Source organism: Ursus americanus, chromosome 15, assembly GCF_024610735.1.
Source record: "Ursus americanus isolate L20-20 chromosome 15, mUrsAme1.1.p, whole genome shotgun sequence".
Lineage (NCBI taxonomy): Eukaryota > Metazoa > Chordata > Mammalia > Carnivora > Ursidae > Ursus > Ursus americanus.
The window spans coordinates 7810031-7826322 of NC_142141.1; the positions used below are offsets into that span (position 1 = coordinate 7810031).

The 16292-nt window shown below is 42.9% G+C and overlaps 1 protein-coding gene across 3 annotated transcripts in view; it reads right to left on the reverse strand.

Annotated features, from left to right (window-relative positions):
* Positions 1–16292, reverse strand: part of DOCK2 (dedicator of cytokinesis 2) — a 409258-nt gene that overhangs the window by 71748 nt on the left and 321218 nt on the right. For all 3 annotated transcript variants that reach the window (XM_045792086.2, XM_045792087.2, XM_087867813.1), the window contains one exon: positions 6390–6468. In XM_045792086.2, the coding sequence (XP_045648042.2) occupies positions 6390–6468 (79 nt within the window). The remainder of the gene's footprint in view (positions 1–6389; positions 6469–16292) is intronic.

Genomic DNA, 16292 nt, shown 5'->3' on the forward strand with positions numbered 1-16292 from the left:
ACATGGGTCCTCTTTCCCTGGGGGAAGAGGTGAAGTGACTTCTGATCGGGAATTTCGTATTTTGAAATAATAGGACAACAGAAGGTTAGAACTAGAATAAATTTAAGGGTCATCTGGTCCAACTCCCTTATTTCACAGATGTAAACAGTGAGATCCAGATAAATGACCACCTGAAGTCATACTGCTAGTGGGTATAACTAGAATTTAGTTACTTTCAATTAACTCAAAAAATTAAACATTCAATACACATATGGTCAAAAAACTTAAATGATAGAAAAGATGAAATGATAAAAGGTTTATTTTCCATTCTACCTTGGACCCTAGTCAAATTTCCCAGAAGAAAAAAAAAATTAACAGTTCCTGGATATTCTTCCCCCAATTTTTTTAATGTATAAACAAACATGTATAGACAGTTCAAAAAATAGTCTGCTGTAGTTTGCTTTTTTCTCTCGCCAATATATCTTGCAGATGCGTCCACATTAGCCTATACAGATCTACTTCACTGCCTTTTATCGCTGCATGCTACTCTGCTATAAGGATATACTTTCATTTGAACCAATTCCTATTTATAGGCATTTAGATTGACTCCAGCTTTTTTTCTCTTTAGCATCAGTGCTGTAATCAACATGTTTGTTTATACATCTTTGCGCAGGAGAGACTATAACATAGTATACATTCCTAGAGCTGGAATCCTTTAGACAGGGGTTCTATGCAGATTTTGTTGCTGTTTGTTGCCTTTGTTGTTGAATAGATACTGTAAGGTTGCCTTCCAGGATTCCACTCCAATTATCAGCTCCATTATCATGGGCAAGTTGCGTTACCTCTCTGAGTCTCCGTTTCCTCAGCTGGAAAATTGAGGCTAATACTATGTAAAGGGAGGTAGTTATAAGGACCAAATGAGGAAATCACTGCCGAGAAAACTCCTGCTTCATCTTGCGATCCCAGTTCAACAACCACTTCCTAAACGGGCATTGGTGGTCTAGTGGTAAGCCTAGCTGCCTTCCAAAAATCACTTCCCGGGGAAGCCTTCCCAGATTGCTCTGACTAAAGCAGACCCACCTATTCACCTTCATTACACCCTGTTGGCAGGATTTATGACATGTTTTAAGCTGAACTAATTTATTTCCTGTCTCCTCTAATGGAATAAGCATCCTGCAGGCAAGAACCTTTTCTTTTTATTCACTGTTGTATATCCAGTATTTAGCGTCGTGTCTAACCCAGCATGTGCTCACAAATATTTGTTGAATGAGTTCATTAATGAGTCCAGCATTCCGCCTGCCTTCTTGTTAACTCCTCCCCAGACACTATGATCTTTGTAGTATTATTCTTCCATTTTGGAAACCAGGACACTGAGGCCCAGAGAAGTTAAAATAACTTGCCCCAGGTGACACAGGCTCAAAATGGCGAGATTGGCATTTGAATCCACACGCATCTCTCTCTAGGACTTGTATTCTTAACCACTCTGCTCTTCTGCAAAAATTGCTTTTCTTTCCTTTCTCAGTTTCCTTTAGCCTTGGCTGTTGGTCAACATTTCCACTGGGTCATCGGATGTTTCACGGTCCTTACAACAGACACTCGAGGATTTTTGATCCTAGGAGGTTCTTTTGCAATGGCCGTAAATTATTATTTATCCCAATTCCATTAAAAAAAATAATAAAGCACCCAGCACAGTGTTGCTAAAATGCTCCAGTGTGCCCTCTGAGCTATAAAGCCATGGCTGCCAGGGACATTCTAAGGAGGCCACTGATTTTGGGAGTGAAAGTTTCCAATCATGGCTTTGGGTTAGGAACATCCAGTCAGAAGTTATCTGGGGCCCTTGAGCTATGGCCGAAGAAGCTGTCCCCAAGCATGTGACCATTTTTCTGTGTCGTGAAATTGTCCCACCTTGATCCTCCCTGGGGGGGTGCAGTGGGCCTCTTCAGGCTTTGATGGGTGCCCTCCATGGTATGTGCTCCCTTTCTCACTTTTTTTGCCATTACAAGTTACGTTTCTTATTATAGAGACCAAGCCTGCCTTCACTCCTCCATTAATAGCTGGGAATATCCTGGAATATCCTTTATCATTTCACAGAGTCTCTAGTACAGGTTCAAAAATGATCCCAAGGTAACCTGATGCCCAGAAGCTGATCCAGAAGTGCCTCAAGGCCAAGGCTGGAATTACCAAATGCAGAGTGAATTACAGCTTCCCAAGTAGAGAGGATGTTCTTAGTAGTAATCAGACAGCTGCTTAAGACAGAAACAATCTTCCTGGAGCCAAAGAGCACATCTGAAGTGTAACCATGGATTCCTGGCCAATCAGAGTACCCAATATGGAGAGTCTAATCCCACAGCCAATCATCGCAGAGCTCTCTATCCCAAGGCCAGCAAGAGCTAACTAGGGCAGACAGTGTTTCTGGAGCTAAATAGAGCTGTCTCCTAGATTTGAAAGGCACTCTGTTTTTAAAAGACAGGACAGAAGAGTGGAAAGGGCCTGGGCTCTGCAGACGGGACAGGAACTGAATTCCAGCAGCTCCTGCTTAGTGACTAGATGACCTTTAACAAGAGAGTCAACCACTTCTTTGAAGCTCGGTTTATTCACTGGTAAAATGGGTATATCCCAATGCAACAGGGTTATGCCCTAAGTAGATACTTAATAAAGGTTAGTCACCTTGAAAAGCTTGGATGCTAGAAGATGGATTCACAGCCTACTATCACGCCTCTAAGATCCTTGAGGGCAGGGCAGTGTTCTGCTTTGCTTCTGAGTTCCTCAGAGCGTGTTACAGTAGTCTGGACCTATGAGAATCGCTCTTAAACAGAAACCTTTGCTGAATTGCATTTGAAATTCTCTCTTGGTCTTCCCTGACCAGCAAATGGATGTGAATGCCAAGGCCCAGCATCCTGGATAGGGACTGGGAATGCAAATTATTTTAGCCCTGGGCAGAAAACATCATTTCTGTAATTCCCAGGTCTTGTCACTTGCAGAGTGGCACCCACAGAGCTTCTTGTTTTTGTCCTTTGTATCATAAAACCACAGTTCCAGAAAAGATATTAGGGATAATCTCATTGCACCTGCCCCTCCTCTGGACAGTGGCTGCCAAGGCCAGCAGCTCTCAGTGATGGATGCTGTCCCTGCTGATATTAAATGCATAATTAATGAAACCGTAAGAAGGAAACAAGGCGCGTTCCAGGCAGGGTACAGAGAACAAATCCATTCTCGCACGGGGTGAGGAGAAGGTAGAAGAACAAAGATAAGGCTGAAAAATGATCCTGTTCTTGAGTACTTTTCAGAAAATATCTATGGAGGTCTCATTAGCAAAAGAGACTTATTTCATTTTGTAATGTTGGCCATTTTCTTGTTATATAAAAACTGTGGGTATGACAGCCCCGGGCAATGCGTGGTGACCGGAAAGATGCCTTCTTACTGTCCTGCTTACCAAGGACTGGCATATGAGTTCCCAGACCTGACATATTTGGGGATCGTCATCATCATTATCATCAAGATGATAACAATTATTATGATGAGCTAACATTTTATTAAATTGCTACCATGTTCCTGGCACTGTTCTAAGTGCTTTACATGAATTAGTTCACTAAGTCCTCTCAAAAATCCAATGAGGTAGCTGCAATTTTAATTTGATGTTGAAGAGACTGAGGCACAGAGAAATAAAGTAATTTGCCTAAAGTCACACAGCTCATAAGCTCAAACCTTCTATGTATGAAACCCCCACTTCTCTGGGCATCTCTCAGATGCAGATTTTCTTTCAGGAGAACAGGATAAAATCTAAAAGAATGGCATGAAGGACTGAAGCTGCACTTCTCTTGAAAAGTACCCCCTAAGACCATGGGTGGGCAGCCAGAGTCGGGGAACCAGGTCTAAGGCTGTAATTGCCACCACCCACGGAAAGAGATGGGCAAACCAGCCATCAGTTTTATGGCCTAAACCCTGCCTCACTGCTGGCCCCTAGGTGTGTTGGTCCAAGCTGCCCCTCGAAAAAAGCTACAACCTTATTAACTTCCTGGAACACACTCGTACCTGAAGCCTGCAGGCATCTGGTGCACATTTGGAAGGGAATCAAACACTTCTTCTGATTCAAACAGCCAAAGTGACATGTTTTGTTTCCACGTCAGAGATTTATAACTCTCAGCCAGAACCTCTCCGTGAACCCAGTGTGGGGGTGACTCCCTATCTAGCACATGGCGGTGGTGATCTGCGGCTGTGATGTGAGCCACCGCTGTGTTCTGGTCTCAATTCCACACTGACATGCTGTGTCACTTCAGGCTATCTGCTCATCACCTCCGAGTCTCCGTTCCCGCATCCTTCCAGCAGAAACCGTACTAGTAATAGTAACTAACTTGTAGTGTGGTTGTCTGGGCTGAGAAAGAAAACGCCCGAGGATGCTTCTCATGAGATCTGCATGTATAAGGCATCAGAAAATAGCAGCTACTCTTTGTATCATCATCGTCATTATAGTGCAGTTGCCTGATTTGAATGCAAGATAGTGGGAGAGAATCGTATTCAAAGATAATGTTTATTAAATACTTCTAGGCTGGTGTTCTCCAGCAGAGTGGGTCTCATAGGCCTCAACCCAAGCATCATCTCCCAAGGGAGTCCTACTATGTGTCAGGCACGGAGCACAGAGTCTCTGTGAGTAGAAGGTCTTCATACTCATGAAGCTTACACTTTACTGGAGAAAAGAGAAAAAAATGAGCTGGTAGACAAATAAGGAAGATCATTTCAAATAATATTTAGTGCTATGAAGAGACTACAACAGGCTAAGTGGTAATACATAATGGCCATGGGATCAGTGGGGATCCCTCAGAGAGGACTCGTCAGGGAAGTCCTCTTTCAGGAGAAAATATTTGAATGAAAACTGGTGGGACCTTACAGTGAATTCTCCCAGCCAGCCCCTTGACCAGTTCCACAAAACCCCTCCAAAATAGAAAGAGTAGGTATAGTGAGCATTTTACAGATGAGTCCACTGAGGCTTGGACACAGTCCAGGCCTTGCCTGAGGTCGCTCAGCCAGTCCCAGGCCAAAGCCCAGCTCAGAACCAAACACCCTAGATGAACAGGCAGAAAATACCATTGCTTCAGTTCACTGGCAACTTCCTAAGTTTGCACTACGAGAGAACCTGGGGGTCAGGGATTTCCCCAGAGGAGGGATCCCCTTTCAGGGGCGTTCTCTGTCATATCACCACCCAGAGGTAGCAACCTGGGTTTTTCCACAAGGCTTTGAGGAATTGGCTCTTCTTACCTAGGCCTTGAGCAGGTGTGTCACTCTGCCCCAGGGACATGATTTGAGGCCCTCAAATCTCAGAGTCCCCAGGTCTTGTCTGAGTCCTAAAAGTGATTTCTGGAAGAATCATGAAGTCCCAGAAATGTATTAGTGAGCTTTATTTTTCAGTGTGTGTGAGTGGCTGTTTTACTAGGCTCCAGTGAATAGAAAAGTAAAAGAATGTGATACATTTCTAAAAGGTGGTGCTGGAGGAGATTATGCTAAGTGAAATAAGTCAAGCAGAGAAAGACAATTATCATATGGTTTCTCTCATCTATGGGACATAAGAACTAGGAATATCGGTAGGAGAAGAAAGGGATAAAGAAAGGGGGGGTAATCAGAAGGGGGAATGAAGCATGAGAGACTATGGACTCTGAGAAACAAACTGAGGGCTACAGAGGGGAGGGGGTGGGGGAATGGGATAGGCTGGTGATGGGTAGTAGGGAGGGCACGTATTGCATGGTTCACTGGGTGTTATACGCAACTAATGAATCATCGAACTTTACATCAGAAACCAGGGATGTACTGTACGGTGACTAACATAATATAATAAAAAACATTAAAAAAAAGAAATATTTTTCTACAAAGATACTATAAGGAGAATGAAAAACAAGGTACAGACTAATAGAAATTTTCAAGTCACATATCCAACAAAAAACTTGTATCCAGAATATAGTTCAAAACTGTCAAAACTCAACTACTAGAAAACATTCCTCCCCCCCTTTTTTTTACTGTGTAAAAGGCTTGAAAAGCCACTTCAATAAAGAGGATATAGAGACAGCAAATAAATAAATAAATAAATAAATAAATAAATAAATAAATAAATAAATAAAAGGTGGTGCCCCCTCTGACAATGGATGAATACAAATCTCCTCTTTAGCACAAGTTACATTATACAGTCACATTCGCATATGCTGCTCAGTTAATGACTATTTAATCAAGGGCCTGGTTCCAAACCCTGAGTTTCAATCAAGGGCCTGATTCCCTCCTTGCCCGCACTCCCTCTGTGGAAACCCCCAGAGACACTGGTATACCTTATGTGTGTTTTGAGATGTGTCTGATGGAGCAATCAGCCCAAGATGCTAGAGCCACCTTGCCAGGGCACCCCAAGCACACCTCGGGTGCCTCACACTCACCTGGAACTCAAAGTTCGTGTGTTCTAGGAACTTCTGGTTCATGGTTTCTGCAAACTTGTTGATAGCTCTCAGGAAGACCCTGGAAGAGGGGAGAAGGTCACCAGGCCATCCGAGTATGTTACCCTAGGCATCCCTCCCCATCCTCCAGACCAAGGTTCCCTTGGAGAGGGGCTCAAAGACCCAAAGAAGAAGTCAGCTGACCCACCCGCTCACACTGTAGACCTGGGGCCATGTTTGCCCCTCAAGAACTGAAGAATTGTCTGTTTGACTTCCTTAGAAAATGTCTTTTGTTTGAACTATTACAAGCTTATGGCAGAAAATTTATGCTATCCAGAGACAGGAATTGCCTCCCCCACAAACAAGCAAACAAACAAACAACACACAATCAAATCTTATCATCTAGAGAAAACCATCACTGAGATTCTGGTGAACATTATGTTCAAAGGTCTCCCTAGACGTATGTACATGAATGGCGTTTGAAAGATATCATTTTGATAAATAGGGCTAAACGGCAAATGCTATTTCACAGTCTGTCTCTTTTACTCGGCAATAAACTGTGTGTGCCTTTCATGCCAATGAATGCAGCTATACATCATGCCTTTTGATCACCGAGGAGCATGCTGTTCTACGGGTGGATCACGGTTTATTTAATCAGTCTTTCAGTGATGATCCTTTATGCTCAGCTTTTATAGACAGTGTGTCAGTAATCACTCTCTTATGTACACCTTGCACCTCTGATATACACTTCTTTCCCAGTCTTCTTCTTGAAGTGGTAGTACTTATCAAATGCACTTTCAACATTTTGGTACCTGTTGTCAAATTGTGTTTCTCCTTAAACGTCTTCCCATCCATCTCTTCCTTCCCTTCTTCCTACCGAGCCCTACTGACTGGTCTTTCAGCCTCCCATCTCTTGCCTCTTCAACGTCAAGAGTACCTTGCCCAGTGGACAGCTCCAGTCATGTCAATCACCCATTTCGATGACACCCCACTGCCCACAGGATAAGCCCAAACTCTTCCTCTTGATAGTCAATGCCCTCATGATTGGATCTCATCCTTTCTAGACTCATTTCTCACTGTTTCCTGGTGCTTTTCCTTGTTTTCCAATACATATCTGTGTCCCTCCTTTATATAAAATGCCTCTCTCCTTTTAATCTCTTTAGGACAGGGTCTGCTGCGTCCTTGTGTCCCTCAAAGGACAGTCATTGCAATTTCCTTCCCCATAATTCATCATGGTCTGGGATGACTTATTTGTGTGACTCAATAATGCCTGTCTCCTCCACTAGACTGTACTTTCCTTGAGATCAGAGATTCCCTCCATGATCTCATCTACTCTCCAACCTGCATGCCTTTGGCTCCCAAGTTTATATCTTCCTCCCTGGCCTCTACCCCAAGCTTCTGGCTTGCATTCCAGCTCTCGACTCCATACCCTCATGGGGATGACAAATAGACATCGCAAACATAAGGTCAAAATCTCAACTCCTATTACCTGTAGTCTTTCCATCTTTCTGTAGTCTTCCTATCTCTGTGTTAACGTTAACTCCATTCTTCCGATTGCACAAGGGGAAAGAACTGGTGGTAGTATCCTTGATTTTTCTCTTTCTCTCATATCCTATACCTGGCCTGTCAGCAAAACCTCTTAGCATTACTTTCAAGATATATCCAGAATTTGACTATTTCTCAACACCGCATTGCCATCAACCTCAACCAAGCCAACATCATTTCTCTCCTGGATTTCTGCAGTAGCCTCCAAACTGCCACAGGGCCCACCTGTGACCTAGTGTCCATTTTGTGTGTGTGTTTATAAAATCTTTGAGGGCAGTGACCAGATCTTACCTGTACCACTGTCTATAACTTTGATGAACAGTGAATAATCAATAACTACTTACCCATTGAGTGGCTAGTCCAGGGAAAATGCCCATTTGGCCTACCTGAGACACAACAGGAAGCCAGCAAAGGAAGTGTTGTTTAGAAGGTTATTGCTTTGGGTAATGCCTGGGGCTCAGTTCTGCTTGGGAACCTCTGAGAGACTGTATAGAAAATGCCTGCACATCAGAGGTGTCCCCTCCCAGGGATGAGGAACCTAGACTATTTACTAATGCCAGCCTCTCCGTAGTTGAAAGTTGCTCCCGTGGACATTAAGTCCTTAGCATGTCTGGCTTGCCCTGTAGGTAGACTGAGCTCTCTCTTGTAGCCAGAGAAAGTCCAGAGACTGAAGGAAGTAGGAAGTTCAGGAAATGTGCTAAATGTCCACCAAAGCTGCAGGTATATTCTGGATGGGCCAAGAGTGTGGGCAGGGCACGTCTAACATGTGCAATGTTGGGCATTACTTGTAAAGAACCTGGGCTAGGTAGTCATCAGGCACCTAAACATTGTTGAACAAAGAAGACAGCACGTCTTGGTATCAGGATCACAAGATTTGTACTCCCACACATGCACACATGCATGCACACACACATACACCCACAGTTGGATAGGGACTCTGGCTTTGTCGCTTCCCAGCTGTGTGGATTTGGGACATGTTCATGTCACTTTGACATCTCTGTTCCCTTCCCTGTGAAATACCAGCAGTGTAGCCCCTTTCCCAGGGTTGCTGCAGGCTTTAGTGGCAGATGTATGGTTAGGTGTGGAGCATGGGTCCTGACACAATTGTAACAAGAACACAGCAGCTATAGCTGCTTCAGACCTTTGGGTTGCTTCATCCTTCTTCCGAAGTCAGGAACTAACAGTGAAATGGGCAGACAAGACCAGGTGCAGCTGGCAACCAGTTCTGAGGTAGGCAGGACCATGTAAAGGCAAAAAAAGTGGAAGTCCCACAAAATCCTCCCCCTATCAGGAGTCAAAAAGTGAGATTTCTTTGGCTTTGCTCTTCTGTCATTTGCTAATATGCCTTTGAAAAATATCTATATTTTCCCCTTAAAGATTAGTATCATTCCCCAGATGGAAATGCATTGAGTGGCTGTCATTTTATATTATAAGCATCTTGGAATCTCTAATGTGATCCCAAAATGAGGGGTTTTACAAATTCTCGGAAGTAACAAAGCTATCAGAAGTTTCAGTAATAGTCATTATTTTGATTGTCAGCCTAAACCTGTCTCTGGTTCTCAAAGGTCAGTCGAATAACCAGGAATTGATCAACCTTCTGTGCTAATGGTGGGTTCTGATGGCAGACAGGCGCTGGGGCCAGTAAGTCAAGGTTCTTCCCTCTGTCTGGATTCTTCTACTGGGAATCATGAATCATATTACTTAACTTCAGTTTCTCATGTATGGGTTTGGGAAAGTATGTCTTTTGTCTTCTCTTTAAAAAGTAACTGTACTTAAAAGCCTAAGCACTAATAGGGTGAAGTAAATTGGAATGAAAACATACTTAACTCTCCGTTACTCTCAACAATGAACTTGAATTGTTGAAAACAAAGTTCATGACCACATCTCAACCTAACACTTCCTGCATCTCATTGGTGATACTTAGTAGGATCTATAAAATCAATAATAATCTGAGCCACAGTTACCAGCGATGGGCTCTCTGCTAAGTACTTTGCATGGACTCTTCTGTACTGTTTTTTTTTTCTTTTTTTAATTCTCATATTAACTCTCTGAGTTGGATATTGTTTCCATTTTAGCGATATGAGTTTAGGTAACTTTCCCAATACCCCAGCCAGTACATATGAAATCAAGATTTAAACAAAAGTAAGCTGCTTTCACAATGTAAGTATTTAACCACTCTGCTATTCTGTCCATAAGAAAACCTCTGTAATTGTGTTCAATCCCAGCTGTGAGCTCACCTTATTAATAAGAGCAATGACAGAAGTGTAGCTATTTGTGTACCCTGTAAGGACTCTACGGACGTTCTTTCACGAAATTCTACAAACTGGGGTAGATGCTCTTGTTATACCCACTTAATAGAAGAAGAAACTGAATATTGGGAGAGCAAAATTATTTCCCCACATTCACACAGCTAATAAACAGCATAGTCTAGACCCAATGTCAGAGTTGTCTTTCTCTAAAGCCTTTTCAATTAACCAGAAGGATATACTGGCTCCCTTGAAGGCCAGCCTGCAGTCTTTTGGAACTGGGCATGCTTCGACTCGTGCCCACCGTTTTGCACATAGTCCCGTCACACTTGGCCCCTATCATCCTGCTGCTCTGCCCACAGCCACCTGGGCACAGGGCCAATGCTTGACTCGGGCAGTGCTCCCTGGGTGACCAGCGGCCTATGGGTGATCTTATCGTTAGCCAGTGGCGGTGCCCAGGTCTGGAGAGTAGTTAAGTCAAATCCTTTGTGTCAGTCCTAAAGCAGGACAACTAGAGAGAAGGCAGTGACCCACACCCTGAGGAGAAGCCGTGAACAGATGACTCTGAAAGGAAGCAGAAGCCACATGTGAGAGAAGTCAGCCGCTGGCAATAGGAAGAAACTGGTGGAAAGATCCTTGAAGGCAGAGTAGGAGAATAATGATGATAGCTATGATTTAGGAAGATAGGACTAATACCAGGTCCTACACTATGTGTTCTACATGCATTTTCTCAACCAATTTTCACAACACCGCTAGGAAGTCTGTCCTTTTGGTTTTAGTGCTATTACAGAGACTCCTGCAGGTACTTAAGCAAGCCTAACCCTGGTCAAATCCCCACACTGGCACTCTTCCATGCTGTGGCCTGGAGCTGGCTGCTTGACCTCGGGGAATCTCAATGGCGCCTTCTGGGACATGAGCCATGTGAAGATTAAATAAGATGTAGTGTAAAAAGCTGGTGGCCTAGTGCCTCAGCACATAGAAGTCCTCAAAATGACAGCTGTTGTTGTTGTTGTTGTTGTTGTTGTTGCTAATAGCCTGGTCACCTGGTAGCTCTGAGGTGGGAGAATTCCAAGCTGAAACCATTCGGATGTGACAACAAACCCACACCCACAGGTTGTAGGACAGGAATAAGAGGGCATGCCCTTTCTGGTGAGAATGACCAAGGGAGGGAGAGGGCCTCTTTGAACCCCATTCCCCTTCTCTCTGTGGTTCATGGGATGTCATTGATTCTACTGGTCAAAACTTGATGATGGAAGTAAAAGAGCTGGAGAAGAGAGTCCTTATTCCTCCCCTGGAGGCAGGAGAAAGCCATCCTCCCAGAGCCTTTAAGCTGCTTTCCCCACAACACACAAAAGCTCCATGCACCAAGAGGTTAGAGTGAAGCAACAGCTTCCAGTGCAGCGTCTAGGAACAGCTCACCCCCAGTGCCCTCGACACCACGCGTGGAATCTGGGATTCTGGCAAGGGACACGGTAGGCTCTTGGAATCTGGGAGCCTGCAGCCTGCTGAACATCAGGATTAGTTGTGCTGTGCTGGCTAAAGAACCCACAGAGGAGCTTCCTTCTGGGCCATATGCACTGGCGAAGGTGAGGCCCACCAAAGGAGTAGGCGCGACAAATTAATGTAGGTAGGAGGAAGGGGAAGTGGGCATCAGTGATTCGTCAGCCTCCGGAGGGAGCCACCATACAATTGCTGGTGCTGCCCTACTCAGCTTCCCATGATCAACTTCTGTGACCCTACTGGGTGCCTGGTATGTGCTTGAGACACTGAAAAAGGTAGATAAGATCCAGCCCAGATTTGCCTCTTCTGTGAAATATTTTGGGTATTCCCAAACCACAGGAATATGACAAGGACAATAATAGCTAACACTTATGAGATGCTTGCTATGTGCCAAGAGCTGTTGTAACTACTTTGTATATATTATGTCATTTCATTTTGGTCCTCACAGTTGTTATAGGTACTATTATTAACCCCATTTTATAGGAAGAAAAATTGAGTCATAATAATTGCAGAATTTCACGGAAGGTCAGCTAACTATTAAATGGTGGAGGCAGGATATGGACCCTGGTAGTCATAAATCCTACCTCTTCTGGGTATTTTTTGTGCTGTAAACTCACTCGGTGACTGTAGCAGTTGGTCACATTTCCATGGGCATATTTACTGTCTCACCAACTAGAACATAAGCCCTCTGCCCTCTGGGACCGAGGGACAGGCCCACTCCCTAGAGCCCTGCATAACCAGGACACTCAATAAATATGTGTTGGTTGATTCCTTTTTCAGACGCCCTAAGGATGTGTACAAATCCCCAAGCCCCCTCAGAATGTTGGATTTCCAGATCGAGGTGCATATGGAAGGGGAGAAAAGAGGTTCCAGGTATAATTTTGTTAGCTTACTACATTATGAAGAACCATATCATTTAAAAATCTACCATATTCTGTAAATCAGATCTCACTGAAAGCTGTGTCTTACCAAAATGAAAAAAAAAAAATTCTAACAGAAGGCATTTCTTGCAGTAGACATGTCACTATGTCTGCATACACAAACAGTACATAGCTGAGAAGACATTCAACTCTGGAAAACTCCATTCCCTCCAACAAGCAGAAAAATAAATTGTATATGACTAATACATACATACACATATAAATCATAAGTGATAATAGAGAACTTATAAAAACAGGTAGGTTATAATAATATGTAAATAATAAGGAAGGAAGGAAGGAAGGAAGGAAGGAAGGAAGGAAGGAAGGAAGGAAGGAAGGACATATTAACACATTGAAGGAAGTACATTGTAAAGTACATATTAACCAGCATAGGGAATGGAAATGTTCTAGAGAACACTGGCCTGGGCTAGCCATGCTGCATATTCTGTTTGTCCAATTTACATTGAAATCTTCCACTGACTAGCCACATGATCTTGGGCAAGTAAACTCTTTGGGCTTCTTTCAGTTTTCTGAGCCACTAAATATGCAGTGGGCATATCTGTACAATGCACTTCATTATATGAGCCTCACTATTTTATAGGATGAAGCAGTAGAGATCAAGAACATGGACTCCAATTGCATGGATTCTCATTAGCAATGCAACATTGTGGAAGTTACTCATCTATTCTGTGCCTTAGTTCCCTCATATGTAAAATGTGAATTACAATAGCTTACGTCATAAAGTCGTGAAGATTAAGTAACCTAACACATGTAAGGGATTCACACAGCAGTAGATCTGGGTGCCTAATGCATGTTAGCTATCATGACATCACACCAAATGTAAAAGACGTGAGAACATTTCAAGCACTCCATTGTAGACTGAAGATGAAGGACATCTACTACTACTCTACCTGCCCTTCAAGGAGAACAACAACCACTTCTCTGGTTGGCATTAAGCACACGCTTCTCTAGTCCAAGGCTAAGTTTGTTGTCTATACCCGGGGATGGCAATGCATCTGTTCAGTGAGTTTTCTGAGGTACCAGCACTATGCTAAGAACTAACTCATTCTATCCTCACAAAAAAACCATGAAATGGACGTTATAATTAATCCCCATTTTACAGATCAGGAAATTGAGAGTCCAAGAGATTAAATGACTTCTCAAGGAAGAGAAGTGGCAGAAGAAGTTTGAAACCCAGCTGTATTTCTGAGTCTAACTTTTTTTTTTTTTAATGTAAAGACTTAAGTACTTAGCTGAGCCTTAAGGGATGCAAATATTTCTATTTAGGAGACAATTCCACTTTCTTAGATTCTTTAGAAAACTACTTTGTAATTTTCTAAGTATTAAGAAACCAAGGATTATTATATCATCTCTGAGGGCCTATCTCTCCAAAAAAGACCAAAGTCCTTAGCTAGCTGGGATTTCAGGAGGGGACATTCCTCTAAGCTCTTCTGCATGCTTCCTCCAAGATGACTGTAGGCAGCCCAGAAGGAATTGCTGGCCTGGTCAGGGATCCAGCCTCTCTGGGATCCCATCCTCCTGACCTTGTATAAGTGGTAGATGTCTGTGAGTTTATTTGCCTATCCGTCATCCAATTCTTCTCTTGGTAATAACTCCTAGACTTTTCCTTTGGATAACTATTCTCCCTACCTCCCCCTTTGCTCCCAGGTTTTGTGGTTTGGGTAGAAGAAACCATTGCCTCCCAGTTGCAAAGTGAGTCACGTGACCCAAGTCTGATGAAGTAGCAAATTTCACTTTCCCAGCCACAGAAATTTATAAATGGGCATGCAGCCTAAGCCAGAGCTTTGAAGATTAGCCTGGGGACACTTGTTCTACCTTTTTCTTCCTATTGAGCTTGCTAATTCAAGACATATATCTAGAATTTCTAGAGCCCATTTTCCCCACCACAAAGAGAGCAGCTGCCTGAGAATGAAGTCAACATAGAAAAGAGCAAGGATAGAGATACAGATTTCTTATAACACTGTTTGTGCTCCTAGATACATCCATGCCTGAAGCTATAACTCTGAGCTAATAAACTCTCTCTTTTTTTTTATTAATAATGATTTTTTATTATATTATGTTAGTCACCATACAGTACATCCCCGGTTTTCGATGTAAGGCTCGATGATTCATTAGTTGTGTATAACACCCAGTGCACCATGCAATATGTGCCCTCCTTACTACCCATCACCGGTCTATCCCATTCCCCCACCCCCCTCCCCTCTGTAGCCCTCAGTTTGTTTCTCATAGTCCATAGTCTTTCATGTTTCATTCCCCCTTCTGATTACCCCCCTTTCTTTATCCCTTTCTTCCCCTACTGATCATTCTAGTCTTATGTTCCACAGATGAGAGAAATCATATGATAGTTGTCTTTCTCTGCTTGACTTATTTCACTAAGCATTATCTCCTCCAGTGCCGTCCATGTTGTAACAAATGTTGAGAACTCGTTCTTTCTGATAGCTGAGTAATATTCCATTGTATATATGGACCACAACTTCTTAATCCAGTCATCTGTTGAAGGGCATCTCGGCTCCTTCCACAATTTAGCTATTGTGGACATTGCTGCTATGAACATTGGGGTGCATATGGCCCTTCTCTTCACTACGTCTGTATCTTTGGGGTAAACACCCAGTAGTGCAATGGCTGGATCATAGGGTAGCTCAATTTTTAACTTTTTAAGGGACCTCCACACGGTTTTCCAGAGTGGCTGTACCAACTTGCATTCCCACCAACAATGTAGGAGGGATCCCCTTTCTCCACATCCTCTCCAACAATTGTTGTTTCTTGCCTTGTCTATTTTTGCCATTCTAACTGGCGTAAGGTGGTATCTCAGTGTGGTTTTGATTTGAATTTCCTTGATGGCTAATGATTTTGAACATTTTTTCATGTGTCTGTTAGCCATTTGTATGTCTTCATTGGAAAAGTGTCTGTTCATATCTTCTGCCCATTTTTTGATTTGTTTATTTGTTTCTCGTGTATTGAGTTTGAGAAGTTCTTTGTAGATCTTGGATACCAGTCCTTTATCTGTAGTGTCATTTGCAAATATATTCTCCCATTCCGTGGGCTGCCTCTTAGTTTTTCTGACTGTTTCCTTGGATGTGCAGAAACTTTTAATCTTGATGAAGTCCCATAAATTCATTTTATCTTTTGTTTCTCTTGCCTTTGGGGATGTGTCATGAAAAAGGTTGCTTTGGCTGATGTCGTAGAGGTTGCTGCCTATGTTCTCCTCTAGAATTTTGATGGATTCCTGTCTCACATCGAGGTCTTTCATCCATTTGGAGTTTATTTTTGTGTATGGTGTGAGATAGTGGTCAAGTTTCATTCTTTTGCATGTAGCTGTCCAATTTTCCCAGCACCGTTTATTGAAGAGACTGTCTTTTTCCCACCGGATGTTTTTTCCTGCTTTATCAAATATTAGTTGCCCAAAGAGCTGAGGGTCCATTTCTGGGCTCTCTATTCTGTTCCATTGGTCTATGTGTCTGTTTTTGTGCCAGTACCATGCTGTCTTTGTGATCACAGCTTTGTAGTACAGCTCGAAATCCGGCATTGTGATGCCCCCAGCTTTGTTTTTCCTTTTCAACAGTTCCTTGGAGATTCGGGGTCTTTTCTGGTTCCATACAAATTTAAGGACTATTTGTAATAAACTCTCTTTTTACTTAGGCAGATTTGAACTAGATTTCTTTAAAAATTCTAAT